Consider the following 22,978-nt stretch of genomic DNA (forward strand, 5'->3'; position numbering starts at 1 on the left):
ATCTCCCAGATTTTCACTTTGGTTTTTCAGCTTTGTTTGGGGGAAGAGAGGAACGCGTGGGCAACTTGTCTTCCTTAGTAGATGAACTTCGAGGTGAAGTTCACTTCCCCTGTTACTTACAAGCTGAAACTGGCCTAGAAGTGCATGGTAAGAAAGAACAAAATTGTGTTCTTCAAAATCAGAGGCAAATTGCTTTGTAAAGAGTTACATAAATGTTACTAATTATTACCATATTTTAGATTCAGTTTCAAAAAAAAAGCCTGTTGAGAACCCCACTCTTAGCTGCTAGGCGATGTAGAAACTGGAAACACATTGACCTGTGTGAAGGATGCCCTGCGAGTGTCCATAAGTGTGTGGGATGGCGTGGCGAGGAGAAGGTAGGAGGGCACCAGTCCACCTTGGGACTCAGTTTCTCAATTTCAAAAAAAAAATGTTGCACTTGAAAGCCCTTTTCTGATCGTTTGATTGTTTGGAACTGGAGTTCTGTTCTCTCAATTATCATACATTGCTGGGAATGGAACGTTCATGTATCATCTCATGTAATCCTCAAGATCTATCTACTCAGGTTGTGATCCGCTTGAAGGTCATGCAACAATTTGACTCAGGCATCTGACTCCATATCTTTTGCCTCTAACCTTTCCATATACTTCCTCCTCATGGCTGAGAGTAATGTGTTTTCTGTCTGGTGGACCTTTACCGTAAGCAAGGATAGCAGCCACTTCTTGACACAGTCTTTTCCCAGTTTTCAAGACAGAGAAGTCTTGCTCAAAAAGCTGAAACGGTTGCAGTCTTGATCTAGATAGTAGCTGCTGTATTCAGCTCTGGCATCATCTTACTGGTGTGGCTTAAGTAGAAGTCATCAGGATCTTTGTATTTGGAAAGCTATATAAATGCAGTCAGTGTGAGTGATGTTTACTATGTTTTCCTGGAGGAATACCTGGGTATGGGTATCTGGTGAGAAGAGAGAATGCTTCTCCTCCCCCTTTATAAAAATCAGATTAGGGATTTAAAGTTAGGGATTGATTTTATTGTAGTTTCTGTTATCAGAGTTTAACTGTCCATTGAGTTAATTCTAAACAAGGGTGGGAACCTTTTAAGGTCTCCTGTGACTCAGAATGGTTTCTGGAGGATTCTGTTGGGCTGGAAGACCTTTTAGGATGCTGAAAAGATGAGCCCTTCATAGTAACTTAGCATCACAAAGTGCTAGGTGGAGTTGTTTAGAGCAGTCTTTTTTGTGATTTGTCTCATTAAGTAGTCTGGCCCTTAGTTAGGAGTCAGAGTATCTAGAATGAACAAACAGGATGTGGTCTTCACGGGCTAGGGGCAAGTTTGGGGGGGGAGGGGCTTCAGTGACATTTTATGTAGATGGTCACCCCTGGAGTGGTGTGGTGAGTTAGTATAGTTTCTTTTTGCTCATAGAAGATTCTAATCTTCCTAATCCATGAACATTCCCTTTCTTGTTCCAAAACATGAAATTTAAGTATAGTGTTGATTATATTAATGAATACCTTTTAGGTTTTATTTCTAATTTTTAAAACAAAAATTTTTAAAAATTTTTAAAAATTAGATGAATGTAAGCTGTTATGAGTTTTCCCTCCCACCCCCAATTTAGTTAATTGCTTTTAACATTTTTTATAACCTTCAAACAATTCTCTTCTTTCTTTTCCCTGTGGTTTGTGGGTGTTTATACAAAATACTGATCTGGTGAAAGTGATCTGATGACAACCTCAGCCCAGAAGAACTATAGATCTATCTAGATTGTGAAAAAAATTTTTTTAAGTTTGTTTATTTAAAACATTTTTAATGTTTATTTTTGAGAGAGACAGAATGCAAGGGGGGAGGGGCAGAGAGAGAGGGAGACACAGAATCTGAAGCAGGCTCCAGGCTCTGAGCTGTCAGCACAGAGCTCGATGTGGGGCTCGAACCCACCAACCGCCAGATCATGACCTGAGCTGAAGTCGGACACTTAACAGACTGAGCCACCCAGGTGCCCCTTAAGTTTATGTATTTATTTTGAGAGACAGAGGGAGTATGTGTACTCGTGCGTGGAGGGGGAGGGGCAGAGAGAGAGAAGGAGAGAGAGCCAAGCAGTCTCCTCCATGTCAGCACAGAGCACAACTGGGGCTTGATCTCACAAACTGTGAGTTCATGACCTAACCCGAAATCAAGTGTCGCAAGCCCAACTGACTGAGCCACACAGGCTCAGACTGTTAGAATTTTAACACCTGTAGAACATACTCCNCCTTGAAACTTACCTTATTACTGGCCACTTATTTTTGAGGTCATAATGTCTCGGGAGACGGATGTGGAGGGTCAACTGTCCCATGGCAGCGGTGCCTGTTCACAGTCCCAAGGTGGCTTCTCGCAGTCTCCAGGCATCTCCTCCCAGACACATGGCTCCTCCTCACACTCGCAGGGCACGTCCAGCTCTTCCACCAACACAGCACCCACGTCCAGCCAGTCCTCTCACTCCAGCTCGGGGACGCTGAGCTCCTTAGACACGGTGTCCACCCAGGAGCTCTGTTCCATTCCTGAGGACCAAGAACCAGAGGAGCCTGTCCCTGCCCCCTGGGCTCGATTATGGGCCCTTCAGGATGGATTCCCCAATCTTGGTAAGATCCTTTGTTATATTGTGTAATATTTTAATTGTTCACAGAAACAGTTGCTGAGAGTTGTAGCAGAAAGCTTAGACACTTCTGGAATGATTTTGGAGTTTGAAGGTGATGAAAGATCGAACCAAGGATGCAGTTTGGGGGGAGTTTACTGACTCTCACCTGCTGCGGATCTCCCTTCATTTATTCTTTCTGCAAGTATTAATCGGGCATCTGTAATGTTCTGTGTGTCTGAGCATCTGAAGAAAGCAGTGGGCCCTTTCTCTAAAAAAATGCTGATTCACGCAAACTTGCAAATGGCTTTGGACTCCTCACAGAAACTTCACCACTCAACCCCTTCTGTGGCAGCTTTAGAACATCCCTCTTCCAGTTTCACAATAGGGAAGGCTGTTTATTGACTGTTATTTGATTTTATCTCACAATAGCCAACCCTGCAATTTAAATACATTCATCCTCCCTGACACTTCCTGATTCCAGTAGGAAGGCCTTGCTATGTGTGTGTTTGAAATAGCAGTTTAATATTAAAAATGAATGATTAATGTAGTATTTGTACCTTATCACTCTTTATCTCATGTCCAACTTTGATGACCTGAAAAACAGTAGAAAATGGAGAAATGATATAGGAATGTTTATAGGTACAACTTTGAATTTTGAAGTAAGTACTTGAAACTATTTTGTACTCATTTAAGCCATAGTTTTAAGATAGGCTTAGGGCTGATGTATGGTGAATGGGAAACAGAGATAAGGGGAGAAAGGGTGAAATGGGCTGCATTGCTTTTATTTTATTTATTTTTTATTTTTATTTTTCTAATTAGTTAATTAAGTAATTTTTAAATTTACACCCAAGTTAGTTAGCATGTAGTGCAACAATGATTTCAGGAGTCAATTCCTTAATGCCCTTTTCCCATTTAGCCCGTCCCCCTCCCTCCACATCCCCTCCAGCAACTGTTTGTTTATTCTCTATATTTAAGAGTCTCTTATTTATTTATTTTTTAAATGTTTTATTTCTTTCTGAGAGAGAGAGAGACAGAGACAGTGTGAGCAGGGGAGGGTCAGAGAGAGAGGGAGACACAGAATCTGAAGAATATATATATATACTTCAGGTGTGTGTATATACACATATGGATAGACATAGTGTAGGTTTTCAGCTCTATGATACTAGTTAGGTAACCTTGAACAAGTTACTTAACCTCTCTGAGCCTCAGATTCCTTGTCAGTAATATGAGACTCAAGTAATTTTTTTTATTCTATTTTATTTTATTATTTTTTAAATGTTTTTATTTATTTCTGAGAGAGACAGCATGAGCGGGGGAGGGTCAGAGAGATGGAGATACAGAATCTGAAACAGGCTCCAGGCTCTGAGCTGGCTGGCTGCGCAGAGCCTGACATGGGGCTCGAGCCCACAAACCGTGAGATCATGACCTGAGCCGAAGTTGGATGCTCACCCCACTGAGCTACTCAGGCGCCCCTGAGTCTCTTATGTTTTGTCCCTCTCCCTGTTCTTGTATTCTTATTGTTTACTTTCCCTTATGTTCATCTGTTTCGTGTCTTAAATTCCTCATATGAGTGAAGGCATATGATATTTGTCTTTCTCTGACTATTTTCACTTAGCTATTTCACTGTTTCACTTATAATACCCTCTAATTCCAGCCACGTAGTTGCAAATGTCCATCACTTTTAGAAGCGAGAGTACATATATCTGAGGATCCTGATAGGATGAACAGTGTAAAGTATATGATGCTTAATAAGGAAGCTATCGTTATTAGTTATTGATTCACACCTGCTTTCTTCTAAATGTTTTATATGTTTAGACTTTAATCTGTTCCATTTTGAGTTGATTTTTGTTTATGTTATGAGGTAGAGGTCCACATTTATTCTTTTGCATGTGAATATCCTGGTTGTTTGAGAATTTCCTTTTTTTAAATCTTATTTTGTTTCTTATTTTGAGAGAGAGAGAGACTGTGAGCAGGGTGGGGGCAAAGAGAATGGGGGAGAGAATTCCAAGCAGGCTTCTCACTGTCAGCATAGAGCCTGACATAGGGATCGAACTCACAAACCGTGAGATCCTGACCTGAACCAAGATCAAGAGTCAGTTGCCCAACCGACTGAGCCACCCAGGCACCCCCTGTTTGAGCACTTTCTTGAAGAGACTATTCTTTTTCTGTTGAATGATCTTGGCACCCTTGTCAAAATTATTTGGCCATAAATCTGAGGGTCTATTTCTGGACTTTCAATAACATTTTATTGGTCTATGTGTCTATCCTTTTCTGCAAGTGCCGCAAAAATCTTGATTATTGTAGCTTTGTAGTAAGTTGTGAAATCCGGAGTGTGAACCCTGATTTGTTCCTCTTTTTCAAGATTGTTTTGACTATTCTGGTTCCCTTTCATTTCCATATGAATTTTAGGACAAACTTGTCACTTCCTGCAAAGAAGGTAGCTTGGATTTTGATAGCGATTACATTGAATTTATAGATTAATTTGGGGAGTATTGACATCTAATATTAAGTCTTCCAATCCATGAACACGGGATGTTTTTCCATTTATGTAGGTATTCTTTAATTTCTCTCAATGATGTTTTATAGTTTTCAGTATCAAGTCTTGTACTTAAAAAAAGTACTCCTAAGTATTTTTAATATTGCTTATTATTATTATTGTTATTATTAAAGTGAGATCTGTGCCCAATATGGGGCTTGAACTCATGGCCTGATGTCAAGAGTTGCATGCTCTACTGATAGAGCCAGTGAGCACCTGGTGCCTTATTTTTATTGTGGGAAAATAGATACAACAAAAAGTTTTGTCACTGTAACCATTAAGTATACATTTTAATGGCATTAAGTACATTCATAAAATGTTGTGCAACTTTCACCATTATCTATTTATAAAATTGTTCCTCTGGTAATTGTCCTCTTCCCCTCCCCTATCCAAACTTTATATATAATTGACATATAACATTGTGTAGATTTAAGGTATACAATGTGCTAATTTGATATACTTATAAATTGCAAAATGATTACCACCATCGTGTTTACTAACACTTCCATCAGATCTCATAATTACCATTTCTTTTTTGTGGTGAGAGCATTTAAGAACTGTGCTCTCAGCAAGTTTCAAGTATATATTATTTTTAACTTAATATTAATCATGTAATCAGTATGCTGTACATTAGATCCCCAGAACTTATCCATCTGATAGTTGGAAGTTTGTACTCTGTCATGAATATCTCCCCATTTCCCATACTCTCCATTCCCTGGTAACCACCACTCTGTTTATATGAGTTTAGGCTTTTTATTTTTATTTTATTTATTTAAAAAATTTTAATGTTTATTTTTGAGACACACACACACACACACACAGAGCATGAGCAGAAAGGGGCAGAGAGAGAGGGAGACAGAATCGGAAGCAGGCTCCAGGCTCTGAGCTGTCAGCAAAGAGCCCTATGTGGGGCTTGAACTCATGAGCCTTCAAGCTGTGAGATCATGACCTGAGCTGAAGTTGGCCACTCAACTGACTGAGCCACCCAGGAACCCCAAGTTTAGTTTTTTTTAGATTCTACATAAGAGGCATGTAAGTGAGATTATACTGTGTTTGTCTTTCTTCGACTTACTTCACTTAACAGTGCCTTCAAAGTCCATCCATGTTGTTGCAAATGGCAAGATATCATACTTTTTTAATGGCTAAGTAATGTTCCATTGTGTGTATTTGTGTGTGTGTGTGTGTATGTGTGTGCGTATACACACTTAACTGACTGAGCCACCTGGGCGCCCCCCCTGAATTTCATCTTTTTTTTTTTTTAATGTTTATTTTATTTTTGTGTGAGAGAGAGAGACAGAGCACGAATGGGGTAGGAGCAGAGAGAGAGGGAGACACAGAATTCAAAGCGGGCTGCAGGCTCTGAGCTGTCAGCACAGAGCCTGACGCGGGGCTTGAACCCATGAACCGTGAGATTGTGACCTGAGCCAAAGTCGGACACTTAACCAACTGAGCCACCTAGGCACCCCTGATTTTAATCAATAAACAGGAGAACCTTGGTTTGCGAGCCTAATTCGTACCAGAAGCATGCTTGTAACCCAGAGCACTCATTTATCAAAGCAAATTTCAAGAACCATTGGCCCAGTTGTTATCATGTGACATTTGGTGTCAACATACTATTCATATTGCAAGACATCACTCATTTATCAAGTTTAAATTTATTAGAAATGTTGGCTCGTTTTGCGGAACACTCAGAACAAGTTACTTGCAATTCAAGATTTTACTGTACTTAATTTTACTGCTTTTGTACTTCCTACTTTTCTTACTGCTGCTTATGATCTTTCCTTTCTACTCAGAGTTCTTTAACTTTTCTTGGGGCTCATTTAGTGGTCATGTATTCCTTTAACTTTTGTTTGAGAAACTCTTTATTTCTTCTTCTATTCTGAATCCTAGCCTTGTTGGAGAGAGTATTCTTTGCTGCAGGTGTTCTTCTTTTAGCACTTTGAATATGTCATGGCATTCCCCTCTGGCCTGTGAGGTTTCTGGTGAAAAATCAACTGTTAGTCTTACGGGGGTTTCTGTTGTATGTAACTGTTTTCTTCTTTCTTACTGCTTTTAAAATTCTCTGGTTGGGGCGCCTGGGTGGCTCAGTCCGTTAAGCGTCCGACTTCAGCTCAGGTCATGATCTCGCAGTTCATGGGTTCGAGCCCCACGTCGGGCTCTGTGCTGATAGCTAGCTTAGAGCCTGGAGCCTGTCTTCAAATTCTGTGTCTCCCTCTCTCTCTGACCCTGCCCTGCTCACACACATACACACTCTCTCTCAATCTCTCTCAAAAATAAATAAAACATAAAAAAAATTCTCTGGGTATCACTACTTCTTGCCATTTATTTTTTTAAATGTTTATTTATTTATTTTGAGAGAGAAAGAGCTTGTGTGCACAAGTGGGTAAGGGGCAGAGGGAGAGGGAGAGAATCCCAAGCAGGTTTTGCTGTGTCAGCTCACAGCCTGACATAGTGCTCGATCTCATAAACCATGAAATCATGACCTGAGCTGAAATTAAGAGTTGGATGCTTAATCTACTGAGCCATCCATGTGCCCCACTACTTTTCGTCCTTATAGTTGCTGTGTCTTGGTGAGGATGTCCATGGGTTGATTTTATTGGTGGATCTTTGTGCCTCCTTCATCTGGGTGTCTGTTTCCTTCCCCAGATTAGAGAAGTTTTCAGCTATTAATTTTTCAAATAAATTTTCTGCCCTGTTTCCTCTCTCTTGTACTTCTGGGATCCCTATAACATGAATGTTATTATACTTGATTGTCTTGCTGAGTTCCTTAAGTCATTTTTCATTTATTATTTTTCTCTCTCCTGTGCAGCTTGATTGCTTTCCATTACACTGTCCTCCAAGTCGCTGATCCATTTTTCTGCTCTCTCTAGTCTGCTATTCATTCCCTCTAGTGTATTCTTAATTTCAGTTATTGAGGTATTCATCTCTGATTGGATCTTTTTTTTATATTTTCTATATCTTTGTTAAGGGTCGCATGAGGTCCTCCACTCTTTTCTTACGTCCAGTGAGTATCTCTTTGATCATTATCTTATTATTATTTTTTTTTTTAGGTTTATTTATTCTGAGAGAGTGTGTGTAAGCAGGGCAAGTGCAGAGAGAGAGGGAGAGAGAGAATTCCCCAGCAGGCTCCATGCTGTCAGCACAGAGCCCTATGTGGGGCTCAACCTCATGAACCATGAGATCTTGACCTGAGCTGAAATCAAGAGGCAGATGCTTAATCGACTGAGCCACCCAAGTGCCCCGATCATTCCTTTAAATTCTCTATTAAGCATATTACTTATCTTTGTTGCAGTTAGCTCTTTTGCTGTGAATTTGTCCTATTATTTCATTTGGAAAGTATTCATCAGTCTCCTCATTTTGTTTGACTCTGTGTTTCTATGTATTAGGAAAGTCAAATACAATTACTTCTGCTCTTGGAAGTAATGGGTTTAGGAAGAAGAGGCCATGTAGTGCTCTGCAAAACAGTGTTCCTTGATCACCAGAACCTGGAGCTTCAGGGTGTCTCAAATTTGTGTTTCCTGTACCCTACTGTTGTGGTTGAGCTAATTTTTCCTTCACTCCAGTCATCTGTATGTAATGGCGGTCTTTGCCTGTTGTGGGCAGGGATTGGTCCCTGTGTTGTTAGTGGGCCAATTTGAGGGCTTCAGTTGAGTCAGACCAGCCGCTTGCCAGAAATGAGGTAGCATCAGACTGCAGGGCACATTCTGTGTGTTGTCTCCGGAGAATCTTTCATTGGTGGGTGGGGCCTGCAGTCAGACCAGATGTCTGCTCCCCGCCCACTGCTGAGGCCCTAGTTGGACTGGTGTGTATGGTTATTATCTTTCCCTCCCCACAGTGCGGGGAGTCACTTTGGAGTGGCGCTGGCCCTTGTCAGGGCCGCTTGCACACTGCTAGGCTTGTGGCACCACTTTGAATGGGCTCCAGCCAAGGCCTATTAGAGGGTGGCAGGTGTACAGGGGAACATGGGTGCATGGTGTTAGCAAATCGTAGGTCTGCTATGGGAGGGGACCTCGAGCCTGGACCTGGCTGGAGCAGGCGCATCCACAGGAGAACTTGGGGCAGTGTGGTGCTGTTAATAACTAGGTACCAAGTGTCGGTGCTGCAGGGATTCCTGTAGGTGTAGATGTTTTTGTGTGTAGGCTGAGGGGTGGGGGAGGAAAGTGGTGCCTGTCAGCTCCTCTCTTCCCGGAGAGAAGGCTTCCAAACATCCCTGCCCCTCCAGTGTTTGCTCTGAGATTAGTAGAAGTCCTTCCTGTGTGACTCAGGGACTTTTCAGATTGCTGCTTCTGCGCCATATCTCTGCGGTGCTCTTTGTTGTACTGTCTCCTTAAGGGTAAGGACTCAGTTTCCTCTCAACCCTCCCAGCAAGACTGCTGAGTTTTAAAGTTCCAGGTGTTAATCCCTACTGATTGTAACAACTTGGGAAATTACACCCCTCTGTTTTCAAAGCCATATGTTAGAGGGATTCGTCTTCCCCTATGCATGCTCCCCAGTGTGAAGGTCTGTTTCTTTCCTTTCTTTGTGCCACAGTGTCCCTACCTTGTGGACAGTCCCGTGAGTCTGTTTGGCTCCCTTCCGCATCTCTGCCCTTCCTCCTCTCATTGATATGACTTCTTTTCTACATTTAGCTGGGGAGGGTCTGTTCTGCCAATCTTTGGGCTGTTTTCTGAGTTATTTACACTAATGTGGGTTATCTAGTTGTATCTGCTATGAGGGAAGCTTAGGGGACTCCTACTTCAGCAGCTTCCCATGGAAGTCTCTATGATTAATATTTTAAGGAGCCACTAAACTGTTTTCCTCAGCAGCTGCATCGTTCTGTATTCCCACCAGCGATGTGTGAAGGTTCCAACTTCTCTACATTTTGCCCTGACTTAATACGTGTCATTTTAATTATAGTCATTCTAGTAAGAGTGAAATGATATCTCATTGTTGGTTTTTTAAAATTTGTTTTTGTTTTTAAGTGTTTATTTTTGAGATAGAGATTGTGTGTGTGCACGAGTGGGTGAAGGGGCAGAGAGGGAGAGAGGCAGAGGATCTGAAATGGACTCTGCACTGCTATCACAAAGCCCCATGCGGGGCTTGAACTCATGAACCATGAGATCATGACCTGCGCTGAAGTCAAATCTTTAACCGAGTCACCCAGGCAACCCCTCATTGTGGTTTTGATTTGCATTTTTCTGATGACTAATGATAATTAAAAAAATTTTTTTTTTTTTTTTTATATTTTATTTATTTCTAGGAGAGAGAGAGANCAGAGCCCAACGAGGGGCTCGAACTCACAGACTGCGAGATCATGACCTGAGCTGAAGTCAGACACTTAACTGACTGAGCCACCCAGACGCCCCTGACTAATGATAACTGAACATCTTTTCATGAGTTTATTGGCTATTTTATATCATCTTTGGGGAAATTTCTATTCAGAGCCTTTGTTAATTTTAATTGGATTGTTTATCTTTATAGCTGATCTGTAAGTATTCTTTATATATTCTAGATATAAATGCCATATCAGATACATGTTTTGCAAATATTACTTCCATTCTTTGAGTTTCTTTTTTGCTTTCTTTTTTTCTTTGTCTTTAAAAAAAATTTTTTTTTTAATATTTTATTTATTTCTAGGAGAGAGAGAGAGACAGCGTGAGCAGGGGAGGGTCAGAGAGAGAGGGAGTCACAGACTGAAACAGGCTCCAGGCTCTGAGCTGGCAGTCAGCACAGAGCCCGATGCGGGGCTCGAACCCACGAACTGCGAGATAATGACCCAAACGAAAGTCGGACGCTTAACCGACTAAGCCACCCAGGCGCCCCTTTCTTTGTCTTTTTTAAAGTTTATTTATTTTAAGAGAGAGAGAGAATTCCAAGTAGACTCTGCACGGTGCAGAGTCTGATGTGGGGCTTGAACTCATGAACTGCGAGATCATGACCTGAGCTGAAACCAAGAGCCAGGCACTCAACTGACTGAGCCACCCAGGTGCTCTTCTTTTTCATTTTCTTGGTGATGTTCTTTGATACACTACTTTAAACTTGAATTGTGGCCAATTTCTCTCTTGTCACTTGCGCTTTTAGTATCATATCTAAGAAGGCATTGCTTAACTCAAGATTACAAGGCTGCATTATTCTTCTTTCTACTTTGAGTTTTATAATTATGCTTCCTACTATAGTTAGCCTTTGATTCTGGGTGAGTTGATTTTTTTTTTAAATATTTTTATTTCTAAGGGAGAGAGAGAGAGAGAGACAGCATGAGCAGGGGAGGGTCAGAGAGAGAGGGAGATACAGACTCTGAAATAGGCTCCAGGCTCTGAGCTGGCAGTCAGCACAGAGCCCGACGCGGGGCTTGAACCCACGAACCGCGAGATCATGACCTAAGCGAAAGTCGGACGCTTAACCGACTAAGCCACTCTGGTGCCTCTGAGTTGATTTTTGTATATGGTGTTAAGTAAGAGTTCTAACTATTGTTTTGAATGTGGATATCTACTTGTCCTAATACCATTTCTTGAAAGACTATTCTTTTCCCAGTGAATTGTGTTGGCACTCTTTTTCAAAATTAGTTGACTGTAAATCTGATTTATTTTTGCTCCTTCCTTTCTTCCCCATTCATCTATTGTTTGTCCTTATGCTAGTACCATAACACCTTGATGATGGTAGCTTTGGAGTAAGTTTTTCTTTTTTTTTTAAAATGTTTTTTATTTATTTTTGAGAGTCAGAGATAGCATGAACAGGGGAAGGTCAGAGAGAGAGGGAGATACAGAATCTGAAGAGAGGCTCCAGGCTCTGAGCTGGCTGTCAGCACAGAGCCCGATGTGGGGCTCGAATCCATGAACTGTGAGATCATGACCTGAGCCAAGGTTGGACGCTTAATGGACTGAGCCACCCAGGTGCCCCTGGAGTATTAGTAAGTCTTTTAACTTTGTACTTCATTTTCGCGATTATTTTGGATATTCTCATCTTCATATTAACATAAGAATTTTAGTTTCAGCTTGTTAATTTCTTCAAAGAAGGCAGCTGGGATTTTGACAGGGATTGTTGTGTACATCAGTAGTTTGGGCATTTTGCTATCTTTGCAACAGTATGATTTATTTAATTAAAAAATATTTTTAATGTTTAATTTTGAGAGAGAGAGTGCAAGCGAGAGAGAGCCAGAGAGGGAGACACAGAATCTGAAGCAGGGTCCAGGCTCTGAGCTGTCAGCACAGAGTCCAACGTGGGGCTTGAACTCATGAACTATGAGATCATGACCTGAGCCAAAGTCATCGCTTAACTGTCTGAGCCACCTGGGTGCCCCATCTGTGAACATTTATAAAAGTCTTTCAAATTCTTTCTCAGCAATATTTTATAGTTTTTAGAGTATTAGACTTGCACTTTTCTTTGTTAAACTTATTCCTAAGTATTTTATTCTTTTTATGCTATCATAAATGTACTTATTATTATTTTTAAATAATTTAAATATGTTTTTCAACTCTACATCCAATATGGGGTTTGAACTCATGACCCCACATCTAAAGAGTCACGTGCTCTACTGACTAAGCCAGTTAGCTGCCCCAAAAGGAAATATTTTTAAATTTCATTTTAGGTTTGTTCATTGCTTGTGTATAGAAGTACAAGTGGGTTTTTTTGTTTTTTTTTTTTTTATATTGATCATGTATTCTCTAATGTTGCTGAACTTGTTAATTAGATCCAATAGTTTTTAGTGGGTTATTTATTTATTTATTTAATTTCTGAGAGAGAGACACACACACACACACACACACACACACAATGTGAGCAGGGGAGGGTCAGAGAGAGAGGGAGACACAGAATCTGAAACAGGCTTCAGGCTCTAAGCTGGCAACTCAGAACCCGACGCGGGGCTCAAACCCACGAACCGTGAGATCGTGACCTGAGCCGAAGTTGGACGCTTAATCGACTGAGCCACCCAGGTGCCCCAGTGGGTTCTTTAGTATTTTCTGCGTAATTTGTTATTTGTGAATAGAGATAAACTTGCTCCTTCTTTCCTTTCAGTGCCCTGATTTGAACCTCTAATACAATGAAATGAGGCAGCTGGATTGCTCAGTTGGTTAAGCATCTGACCCTTGGTTTCGGCTCATGTCATGATCTCTTGGTTCATGGGATTGAGCCCCCATGTTGGGCTCTGTGCTGACAGTTTGAATCCTGCTTGGGATTTTCTCCCTCTCTCTCTGTCTCTCCCCCATGCTCTCTCTCAAAAATAAATAAATAAACATTTAAATAAACATTGTAAGAGCAGATATTCTTGTCTTGTTTCTAATGATAGGGGAAAGCTTTCACTATGATGTTAGCCATGAGTAGTTCAATGAATGCTTTTTCTCAGGGTGAAGAAAGAAGTTCCCTCCTATTCCCAGTTTATTGAACGGTTGTCATTGTGGTTTTTAATTGTGAAGGATATTGGATTTTGTCAAAACCTTTTTCTGTCTACTGAGATGGTCTTGTGGTTTTTCTGTATTGTACTGTGATTGTGTGTTACATTCATTATTTTTCAGATACTAACCCAATCATGTTTTCCTGGGTTAATTCTCACTTGGTCATATCTAACCCGTTTTACATGTTGCTGGATTTGGTTTGCTGAGACACGTCGGTCTATAGTTGTCTTCTGATATCTTTGCTTTTGGTGTAAGAGTATTGTATTGGTAGCCTCAGAATGAGTTGAGAAGGTTCCCACCTCCTGTATTTCTTGGAAGAGTTTAGAAATTGATGTTCTTTTTTTTTTTCAAAAATTTTAATGTTTATTTAATTTTGAGAGAGAGAGAGGGAGAGACAGAGCATGATCGGGGGAGGGGCAGAGAGAGAGGGAGACAGAATCCAAAATAGGATCCAGGCTCTGAGCTGTCAGCACAGAGCCCGACTCGGAACTCAAGAACTGTGAGATCGTGACCTGATCCTAAGTTGGACACCCAACTGACTGAGCCACCCAGGTGCCCCGGTATTAGTTCTTTAAATGTTTGGTAGAATTTAAAATGAAGCTATCTTTTAGACTGCCTGGCTCAGTTGGTGGAGCATGTGACTCTTGATCTTAGGATTGTGGGTTCCAGCCCCACACTTGGTGGAGAGATTACTTAAAAATAAAATATTAAAAAAAAAACAACCCAGCTTTTGGTTTCATTCTTTTTTTTTTTAATTAAAGTTTATGTATTTATTTTGAGAGAGCGTGAGTGGGGAGAGGAGCAGAGAGAGAAGGAGAGAATCCAAGCAGGCTCTGCTCAGTGTGGAGCTTGAAACAGGGCTCAATCCTCTGATTGTGAGATCATGACCTGAGCTGAAACCAAGAATTGGACACTCAACTGACTGAGCCACCCAGGCACCCTAGTTTCATTGATTTTCTTTTTTTTTTTTTTTTAATTTTTTTTTAATGTTTTATTTATTTCTAGGAGAGAGACAGCATGAGTAGGGGAGGGTCAGAGAGAGAGGGAGTGACAGACTCTGAAACAGGCTCCAGGCTCTGAGCTGGCAGTCAGCACAGAGCCCGACGCGGGGCTCGAACCCACGAACCGTGAGATCATGACCTAAGCGAAAGTCGGACGCTTAACCAACTAAGCCACCCAGGCGCCCCTCATTGATTTTCTTAATTTTCTTTGTATTTTCTTTTTTTTTTTAGTTTTTAAAAATGTTTTATTTATTTCTGAGAGAAAGAGAGGCAGCGTGAGCAGGGAAGGGCCAAAGAGAGAGGGAGACACAGAATCCGAAGCAGGCTCCAGGCTCCGAGCTAGCTGTCAGCACAGAGCCCGACGCGGGGCTCGAACCCACGAACCGTGAGATCATGACATGAGCTGAAGTTGGACGCTTAACCGACTGAGCCACCCAGACGCCCCAGTATTTTCTATTTCATTTATTTTTGCTCTGATTTTTTAGAGAGGGAGAGTGTGCAAATGTGCATGGGGCAGAGGGGAGAGAATCTTAAGCAGAATCCACACTCAGTGTACAGTCTGATGCGGAGCTCAGTCTCACAACTGTGAGATCATGACCTGAGCTGAAATTAAAAATTGGATGCTTAACCTACTGAGCCACTCAGGTGCCCCTCTGCTTTGATTTTTATTATTTTTCCCTCTGTTTTAGATTTTATTTGCTTCTCTTTTCCAGTATCTTAAGGAAGGTTAGTGTATTGACATAAAATCTTTATTTTGTAACTTAGACATTAACAACTATAAATTTCCCTAAGAAATGCTTAAGCTGCATCTCATAAGTTTTGGTATGTTGTTTTCTCATTTCATTCATTTCAAATTATTTCCTAATTTTCCTTAATGATTTTTTTCTTTGTCCCTTTGGTGTTTTTAGTTAATTCTGCTTAAATGGGAATTTACTAAATTTCTTTGTATTTTTGAGCTCTAATTTCATTACATTGTTATTGAAGAACATACTTTGTGTGATTTCCGTATTTTTATGTTCATTAAGTGAGTTTCTTGCTCTAGTTTATGTTCTGTCTTGGAGAATATTTTTCATGTGCATTTGAGAAGAATGCATATTTTCTTTTTGTTGGCTGGAGTGTTGGGACTATATTTAAATTTCAAAATAATCCTATTGGAGACTATTTTTATTCTTACCCCCATTTTACAGAAGAGCAAGGCTCTAAGCCTCAGTTGATTGATTAACTTGTCTACAGTCTTATATAGCCCAGAGTTGGCAGAGACAAGATTTAATCCTACACCTTTTCAGACTTTAAACCTATGTTCTTAACCTGCCATTGAGAAAGAAGTTAAGTGTTCATTAAGAAAAGTGATGAAAGCTAGCAACCAAAGGAAACTGTGGAGCCCAAGGGAAGCTTGTTCCTGTTTGAACTGAGTGTGAGAGAAATTGGTAGAGGTAGAGATTAAAAATACTTGAGTAGGAAGAAAATAAGGGCGAGAGTGTAGCTTAAGGGCTGGGGCTGGGAAAGTGAGAGTGCTGTAGTCAGAAAGACATGGATGGGTTCAAGTCCTAGCTCTGTCGCTATCTAGTGGTGTGACCTCAGGCAAGTGATGCTACCTATCTGAGCCTCACCATCCTCATCTGTAAAATGGGGAGGCAGGGGAAATATTAAAGCAAAGGTGAAGATGAGAGGCCAAAGATCAGAACTGAATGGGGATCAAAGGGAGAGATGGGTTAACTTTTCCAGATGGCTTTAATTTTTTTTGTCTGTGATATAGGATCCTCTGAGAGGGAAGACAGGGGATTTGAACTTCAGAGAGATCTAGAATCCCTAGTAAAAGAAAAACACTTACCTAAATTTTCTTCTTCTTTCTTTCTTTCTTTTTTTTTTAAACTTACCTAATTTTCAGTTCACTTGCCAAAACCGATGTATCTGTTGCTCTCCCTACACACTCTCTCGCCTGCACCCCTTTCTTCTCTCCTGGGAAGATGGACCTGTCCTTCCCTGGGTTCATACCCCTCATTACCTTACTGAGAGATTCTGGTCCCCTCGCCTCCTCCCTTGTTCTCCCTGCCCTCCTCCTGGAGGGCACACATCTGCCTGGGGGTCTCCTGATCAGCAAAGGTCAGAACAGGTCCTTCTGTAGGTGGCCACTTCTTAGAGTCTCTGTCTGCCATCCTTGGCCTGTTAGTGTCCTGGTGAATTCTCCATGCCTTTCCTTTTCCCAGCTGGTGCAGAAGTTCCACACGTCTAGTAGAAATACGTGGTTCATTTATTCCTTCCCCTATTAACAGATACTTAGGTTGTTGCCAGTTTTTGTTCCTGTAAGCAAGACTCCAGTGAACATCCTGGTGGTTATCTCTTGGGTCAATTGGCAAACATGCCTCTAGAGTAGAGACTGAGTTGAATTGCTGGGTCTTCGAGTCGGCATGGCTTTATTCTGTAATGGGTAATGCCATATTGCAAAGTGTCTATATATTCTTTTCCTTTTATTTTTATATTAATTGTAATTCACAACACATTATTTGCAACTTGCTTTTCATACTAAGCATTGTATCTTAGATATACTTATCTCAGAATGTAAAGATTCTCATTCCTTTTTATAGATATGTAAGTTGTTTTTAAAGTTATCCCTTACTAATGGGGATTTAAGATGTTTGTAATCTTTTGCTATAAAAATAATGCTAAAGTGAATAACCTGTTAGTTTTTTCCTTTTATCTTTTCATAATACAGATGCTTCTATCAATGGGATAAATCCCTAGGAGTGGAGTTTCTGGGCTAGTATGTGTGTTTATGTAATTTTTAAAAATAGATGTGTGGCATGCCTGGGTGGCTCAGTAGGTTAGGCGTTCAAGTCTTGATTTCAGCTCAGGTTATGATCTCACAGTTCGTAAGTGTGTGTGCATACTCTCTCTCTCAAAATAAATAAAGAAATTAAAAAAAAACATATATTATGGTGAAATGCACATGACATAAAATTAACCACTTTATTTTTCTTTAACTTTTTTTTCTGAGTTTATTTATTTGATTGATCTCTGCACCCAGTGTGGAGCTCAAATTCGTGACCCTTCAGTCAAGAATTACACGCTCTTCTGACTGAGCCAGCCAGGTGCCCCAAATTAACCATTTTAAAGTGAACAGTTCAGTGCCATCACAACTTTGTCTAGTTCTGAAATACCTCTATTACTCCAAAATAAAATCCTGTACGTATTAAGCAGTTACTTCCCTTTCCTTTCTCTTCCTGCCCTTGGCAACCAGCAATCTGTATTTCATTTCTATGGATTTAACAATTCTGAATATTTCATATAAATGGAATCATACAACTCATGTTTTTTTTGTGTGTGTGTCTGGCTTCTTCTAATGTTTTCAAGGTTTATACATATTGTGGCATATATGAGTTGTAGCATTTTTTTAATGGCTGAATAATATTCCATTATTGGGGCACCTAGTTAACTCTGTCAGTAGAGCATGAGACTCTTGATATCAGGGTCGTGAGTTCAATCTCCACGTCAGGTGTGGAGCCTACTTAAATATATATATATGTATGTATGTATGTATATATTTTTAGAATATATGTATTCTATTGTATGTAAATACAATTGTTTAATCCGTTCATCCATCAAGAGACATTTGGGTTGTTTCTATGACTTGGCTATTGTGAATGGTACTGGTATGAACACTTGTGTACAAGGATTTATTAGGGTACCTGTTTTCAGTTCTTTTGGGTATATACTGAGGAGTGGAAATGCTGAGTTGTGAGGCAATTCTATGTTTAACTTTTTAAGGAACCACAAACTGTTTTCCACAGTGGCTGTATCGTTTTACATTCTCACCAGCAGTGTATGAGGGTTCTGATTTCCTTGCGTCCCTGCCAACACTTACTATTTTCTTTCTTTCTTTCTTTTTTTTTTTTTAAAGTAGGCTCCACACTCATCGCAGAGCTCAATGCAGGGCCTGAACTCATGACCCTAAAATCAAGACCTGAACTGAGATTGAGAGTCAGATGCTCAACCGATTGAGCCATCCACGCACCCCTATTTTCCTTTTTTAAAAATATATAGCCATCTTCATCCATGTGACGTGGTTGCATATGTAATTTTGATAGATCTTGCCAAATTATCATCCTTGGACTACAAATTATATTTGGTATATAAATTACATTCTTAACTGGCAATGTAACAGTTTCTTCATAACTCTTGCCAACATAGAATAATATGTAACTCTTTGATTTTTGTTAATCTGATAGTTGGAACACGAAATCTTTTGTGTGTGTGTTTATTTATTTTGAGAGAGAGAGAGAGCACAAGCAGGGGAGGGTCTTCTCGGCCCTACTCCACTTGTGCTCTGTCCATCACTCTCTCAAAAAATAAACATTAAAAAAAAATAGTTGCATGCTCTACCAGGTGCCCCTGGTTTTTAAAGTTTAAAAAATTTAAAAAATTTTTTACCTTGGCCATTTTTTTCTTATGTTTGAGCCATTTCTATTTCTGTCTCTTGTAAATTGTCTCTTCATATCCTTTACCCATTTTTACTGGATTGTCTTTTTTTTTTAATTTGTAGGAACTTGACACATTTCTGGGAAATTAGTACTTTGTGATATGAGTTGCTAATACTTTGCCTGGTCTGTCTTTATCAACCTTTACTTGCCTACTATATTCATTGTCCTCGGTGCTGGAACCCTAGCACAGGAGACCCAAGGCTGCCCTCCTGGAGTTTGTTCTGCAAGGGGTGTGCGGGGAGAAGATATGTAAATAATCAAGATAACTTCTGATTACGGTCTATACTTAGAGGGAAACAAAACCAGATGTCATTATGATATCGGGTGATGTGGTAGGCTGCTAATACAGAAAGCCGAGTGGAAGATGATAGTTTGACTCCAGACACAAAGGCAAGATAGCTATACAAGTAGCTGGGAACAGAGAATGCAAAGGCCACAGGGTGGGGGGTTGAACCCGACATATTTGGGCAGTGGAAGGCACCAGAGGGACTAAGTAGGTTGATCAAGGGGAGAGGTGCAAGGTGAGGCTGGGAGGGGAGGAGGGGCTAGATCCTGAGTATCTAGCCTGGCATAGGGAGGAGAGCACATTTTATACTAAGTACCATGGGAAACCTCAGGAGGGTCATGAGTAGGAAGTTACTCGATTTTAAGTGTTTTTTGAAATCATTAATAATTGCTTGAGAACTTTTAATGACTGCTCGTTATTTCATAGGTATGTATAAGTCAGGGTTTATTGAACTCATTGGAAAATTGTTCTTTTCCTCTTCCCTCATTTTTATTCCTATACCATTTTGGTAAAGGTATCTGTAAGCTTGATTGCTTTCTTAGGTTATTGTCCTACAATTACATTTTATGGGCAGTTTTTGAAGGTGTTTGATGCATGAAATTTGACAGCACTCCAGTGTGTACTTTTGTGTTACAGAGTGTGTTAATGACAGCTACTGGTTTGGGAGAGACAGAAGCTGCGAATACTGCTTTGATGAGCCACTGCTGAGAAGAACAGATAAATACCGGACTTACAGCAAGAAGCACTTTCGGATTTTCAGAGTAGGTGACAGAAATCTGTCTGTTTGGGAGAATTGGTAATCTCGTCCTTAACCCTGAGATATCTTAGCACTGTCACTCCCCACTGTTAAAACTTTGAAATAAAATGTTCTCTATTTTAGGAAATGGGTCCCAAAAACTCTTACATCGCATACATAGAAGATCACAGTGGGAATGGAACCTTTGTAAATAGAGAGCTTGTAGGGAAAGGAAGACGCCTTCCTTTGAATAACAATTCTGAAATTGCACTTTCAGTGTGGAGTAATAAAGGTAACATTACTCTCTTCTGGTTACTGGATCTTTCTTTCCTCTCACGTAAAGAGAAGGTTGACATTGTGCCCTTTGCCAAGTATGTTTTAGGTAAATAAAGAAGGATGGTTAGTATTCAGGATTCAACTCAGTCTGGATGCATTCTTAAATTTGGAAAGATTTCTATCAAGACTAACTTTCTAAAGTGTAACTGCTTTGATAAATTTTATTTAAGGGTATATGTTGTCAATGGGATGATATTGCTTAAGATGGTTCATTGTTCACTGATTGATGCAGTTTGTACCACATCAGTCTTAGATATGAGTGAGCTGTTCTAGGCCATTAATTCTTCTCCCTCCCTCCCTCTTTCCTTCTTCCCTTCCTTTCTTCATTCTTCCCTTTCATTCTTTCCATTCATTAATTGCATATGTATTTATTGACGTTTGTTTATATGCCAGGCATTAATTAGGGTTTTTCTGTAAGAATCTCAGTTTAAACCTTCTGGCTTCATGGGGCGCCTGGGTGGCTCAGTTGGTTGAGTGTCTGACTCTCCATTTTGGCTCAGGTCATCATCTCACTGCTAGTGAGATGGAGCCCCGTGTCGGGCTCTGTGCTGACAGCACAGAGCTTGGGATTCTCTCTCTCCCTGTCTCTCTGCCCCTTCCCTTTGTGAATATATGTGCTCTCTCTCTCTCAAAATAAATAAACATTTAAAAAAACCCAAATGATTGATTGTCTGAAAGTTTTTATGTTTATTATCATCATCGGGCAGCATTTTATGAACAGCCACTCCTAAAACTTTACTAATATCACATCTAAAATGAGCAGTTGTCATTCAGCACAGAAAGAATTAAAGCCACCTGAAGAGTTAAATGTAATCTCACAGTAATTTTAAATCTTGGACAAAAGGAATACTTTTGTTTCTCTGATTAAAAAAAGACCAAACAAACCTGCAGAACTTCACAAAACTATCTGAGGGTTGAATGAATGGGAAGAGAGTGTGTGTGTGGGTAATACCTTAAAAATAATAGATGTCTACGGGGTGCCTAGGTGGCTCAGTTGGTTAAGTGTCCGACTTCGGCTCAGGTCATGATCTGGTTTGTGGGTTCAAGTCCCACTTTGGGCTCTGCACTGACAGTGTGGAGCCTGCCTTGGATTCTCTTTCCCTCTCTCTCTGCCCCTCTCCCGCTCATGTGTGTGTGCTTTCTCCCTCTCTCAAAAAAAAAAAAAAAAATGATGTCCACAAATGCTGTCCCACAGATCCTGGTCCCGTGGTTCCAGAGATTTAAAAAATCTTGCTTAGGGGAGCCTGGGTGGCTCAGTCGGTTAAGTGTCTGACTTCAGCTCAGGTCATGATCTCACGGTTCGTGGGTTCGAGCCCCGCGTCGGGGTCTGTGCTGACAGCCAGTTCAGAGCCTGGAGCCTGTTTCGGATTCTGTGTCTCCCTCTCTCTCTGACCTTCCCCTGCTCACGCTGTCTCTCTCTCTGTCTCTCAGAAATAAATAAAAAACATTAAAAAAATTTTTAAAAATTTTGCTTAGGCATTTCTTATGCAGTCTTCAGACTGGCATCTGGGAATGATGGCCATACTGGACATCCTAAAGTGCATTTTATGACAGTTTTCCCTGTTTCTATTTTGTTTTCAATCTGATCATTGTAGTCAGGGCAGCTGCATAGGGTTTTGCTGTTTGAGAGCACCTTGTGCAGGCGACATCTGAATGCTGAAATTTGGCCCATCTTACTTGACAAGCTGTGTGCCACCTTTTCCTAGTTGGTCTATCTACAGGGCAACTTTTCTGCTTTGAACAGATGTGTTGTATGGGCTAAAGGCGGCCTTCATTGAAATAGATCAGACTTGCACTCTGCAGATGGCATTCAGTTTATTGACATTTTATTGGGCATTTGCTATTTGTACTTTAATGTAAAAATCCAGATTGCTTTGAAAAAGGTGGACTGTCTGGCCATACTGAGCCTAATTCCATAACTGGAGGACTTGCCAGTGCTCAGTAGAGCCCGTCTGTTTTAGATGGGCAGTGTGTTTTCCCCATTCAGGTGCTCACTGCTCCATGTTGTCTTACATCCAACCCAGCCTTCCCTGTGTACGTGACCTTGGCTTATGTGGATAACTGGGTTTGCAGCTCTTGAAGTAGACCTTGACGTTTGCGTGATGTAGCCCTCCAGAGCCCCTCAAATTCCTGGGTTCTCAGATGCCACGGGAACATCTAGGTTCATAAATATCCCTGAACATAGAGAAACTGTTGAGTCTTGGTTTGCTGGCAGGTTTCATTAAGCACGCATGTGTCTGTCTTGAGCGGACCAGCCTGGAATGAAGCACACTCAGGCGGCTCAGATTTGTGCCAGAGACTGGAACTCTGGGTCACTCCAGGGAGGTCAAAACCTGTCGCCTGAATTCTGAGAAACTCAAGGGTCTTAACAAATTTCACTTTCAGGATATTGCAGGCAGCTGCAAATTTACAATTGATTTTGTATAGAATTGAAATACCGATAATTGATTGCAGCCTTGGCTCACGTGGATGGCTAAATTTTTAAATGAGTGGGGTTACTTTTTTCTTTTTTTGTCTGGAATACAGCCCAAATAATGGAGGAAAAGGGGATTTGGGGGAAAACACTATTTATTTAACTTTACAAGCAGTTTCAAGATGGTTTGCATTATAAAATGCCAGACATGTAAA

General features: G+C 40.6%; 1 protein-coding gene across 3 annotated transcripts in view; it reads left to right on the forward strand.

The window, feature by feature from the left end:
- CHEK2 (checkpoint kinase 2) overlaps nt 1–22,978 on the forward strand; it is a 47,721-nt gene that overhangs the window by 132 nt on the left and 24,611 nt on the right. The window contains exons 2-5 of one of the 3 annotated variants that reach the window (XM_077761527.1): nt 31–147; nt 2,282–2,612; nt 19,915–20,039; nt 20,159–20,306. In XM_077761527.1, the coding sequence (XP_077617653.1) occupies nt 145–147; nt 2,282–2,612; nt 19,915–20,039; nt 20,159–20,306 (607 nt within the window). In that variant the 5' untranslated portion in view covers nt 31–144. The remainder of the gene's footprint in view (nt 1–30; nt 148–2,281; nt 2,613–19,914; nt 20,040–20,158; nt 20,307–22,978) is intronic. The other 2 variants (XM_077761528.1, XM_077761529.1) reach the window with 2 other exon arrangements.

This window comes from Crocuta crocuta, unplaced genomic scaffold (assembly GCF_008692635.1).
Source record: "Crocuta crocuta isolate KB4526 unplaced genomic scaffold, BGI_CrCroc_1.0 scaffold348, whole genome shotgun sequence".
Taxonomy (NCBI): domain Eukaryota; kingdom Metazoa; phylum Chordata; class Mammalia; order Carnivora; family Hyaenidae; genus Crocuta; species Crocuta crocuta.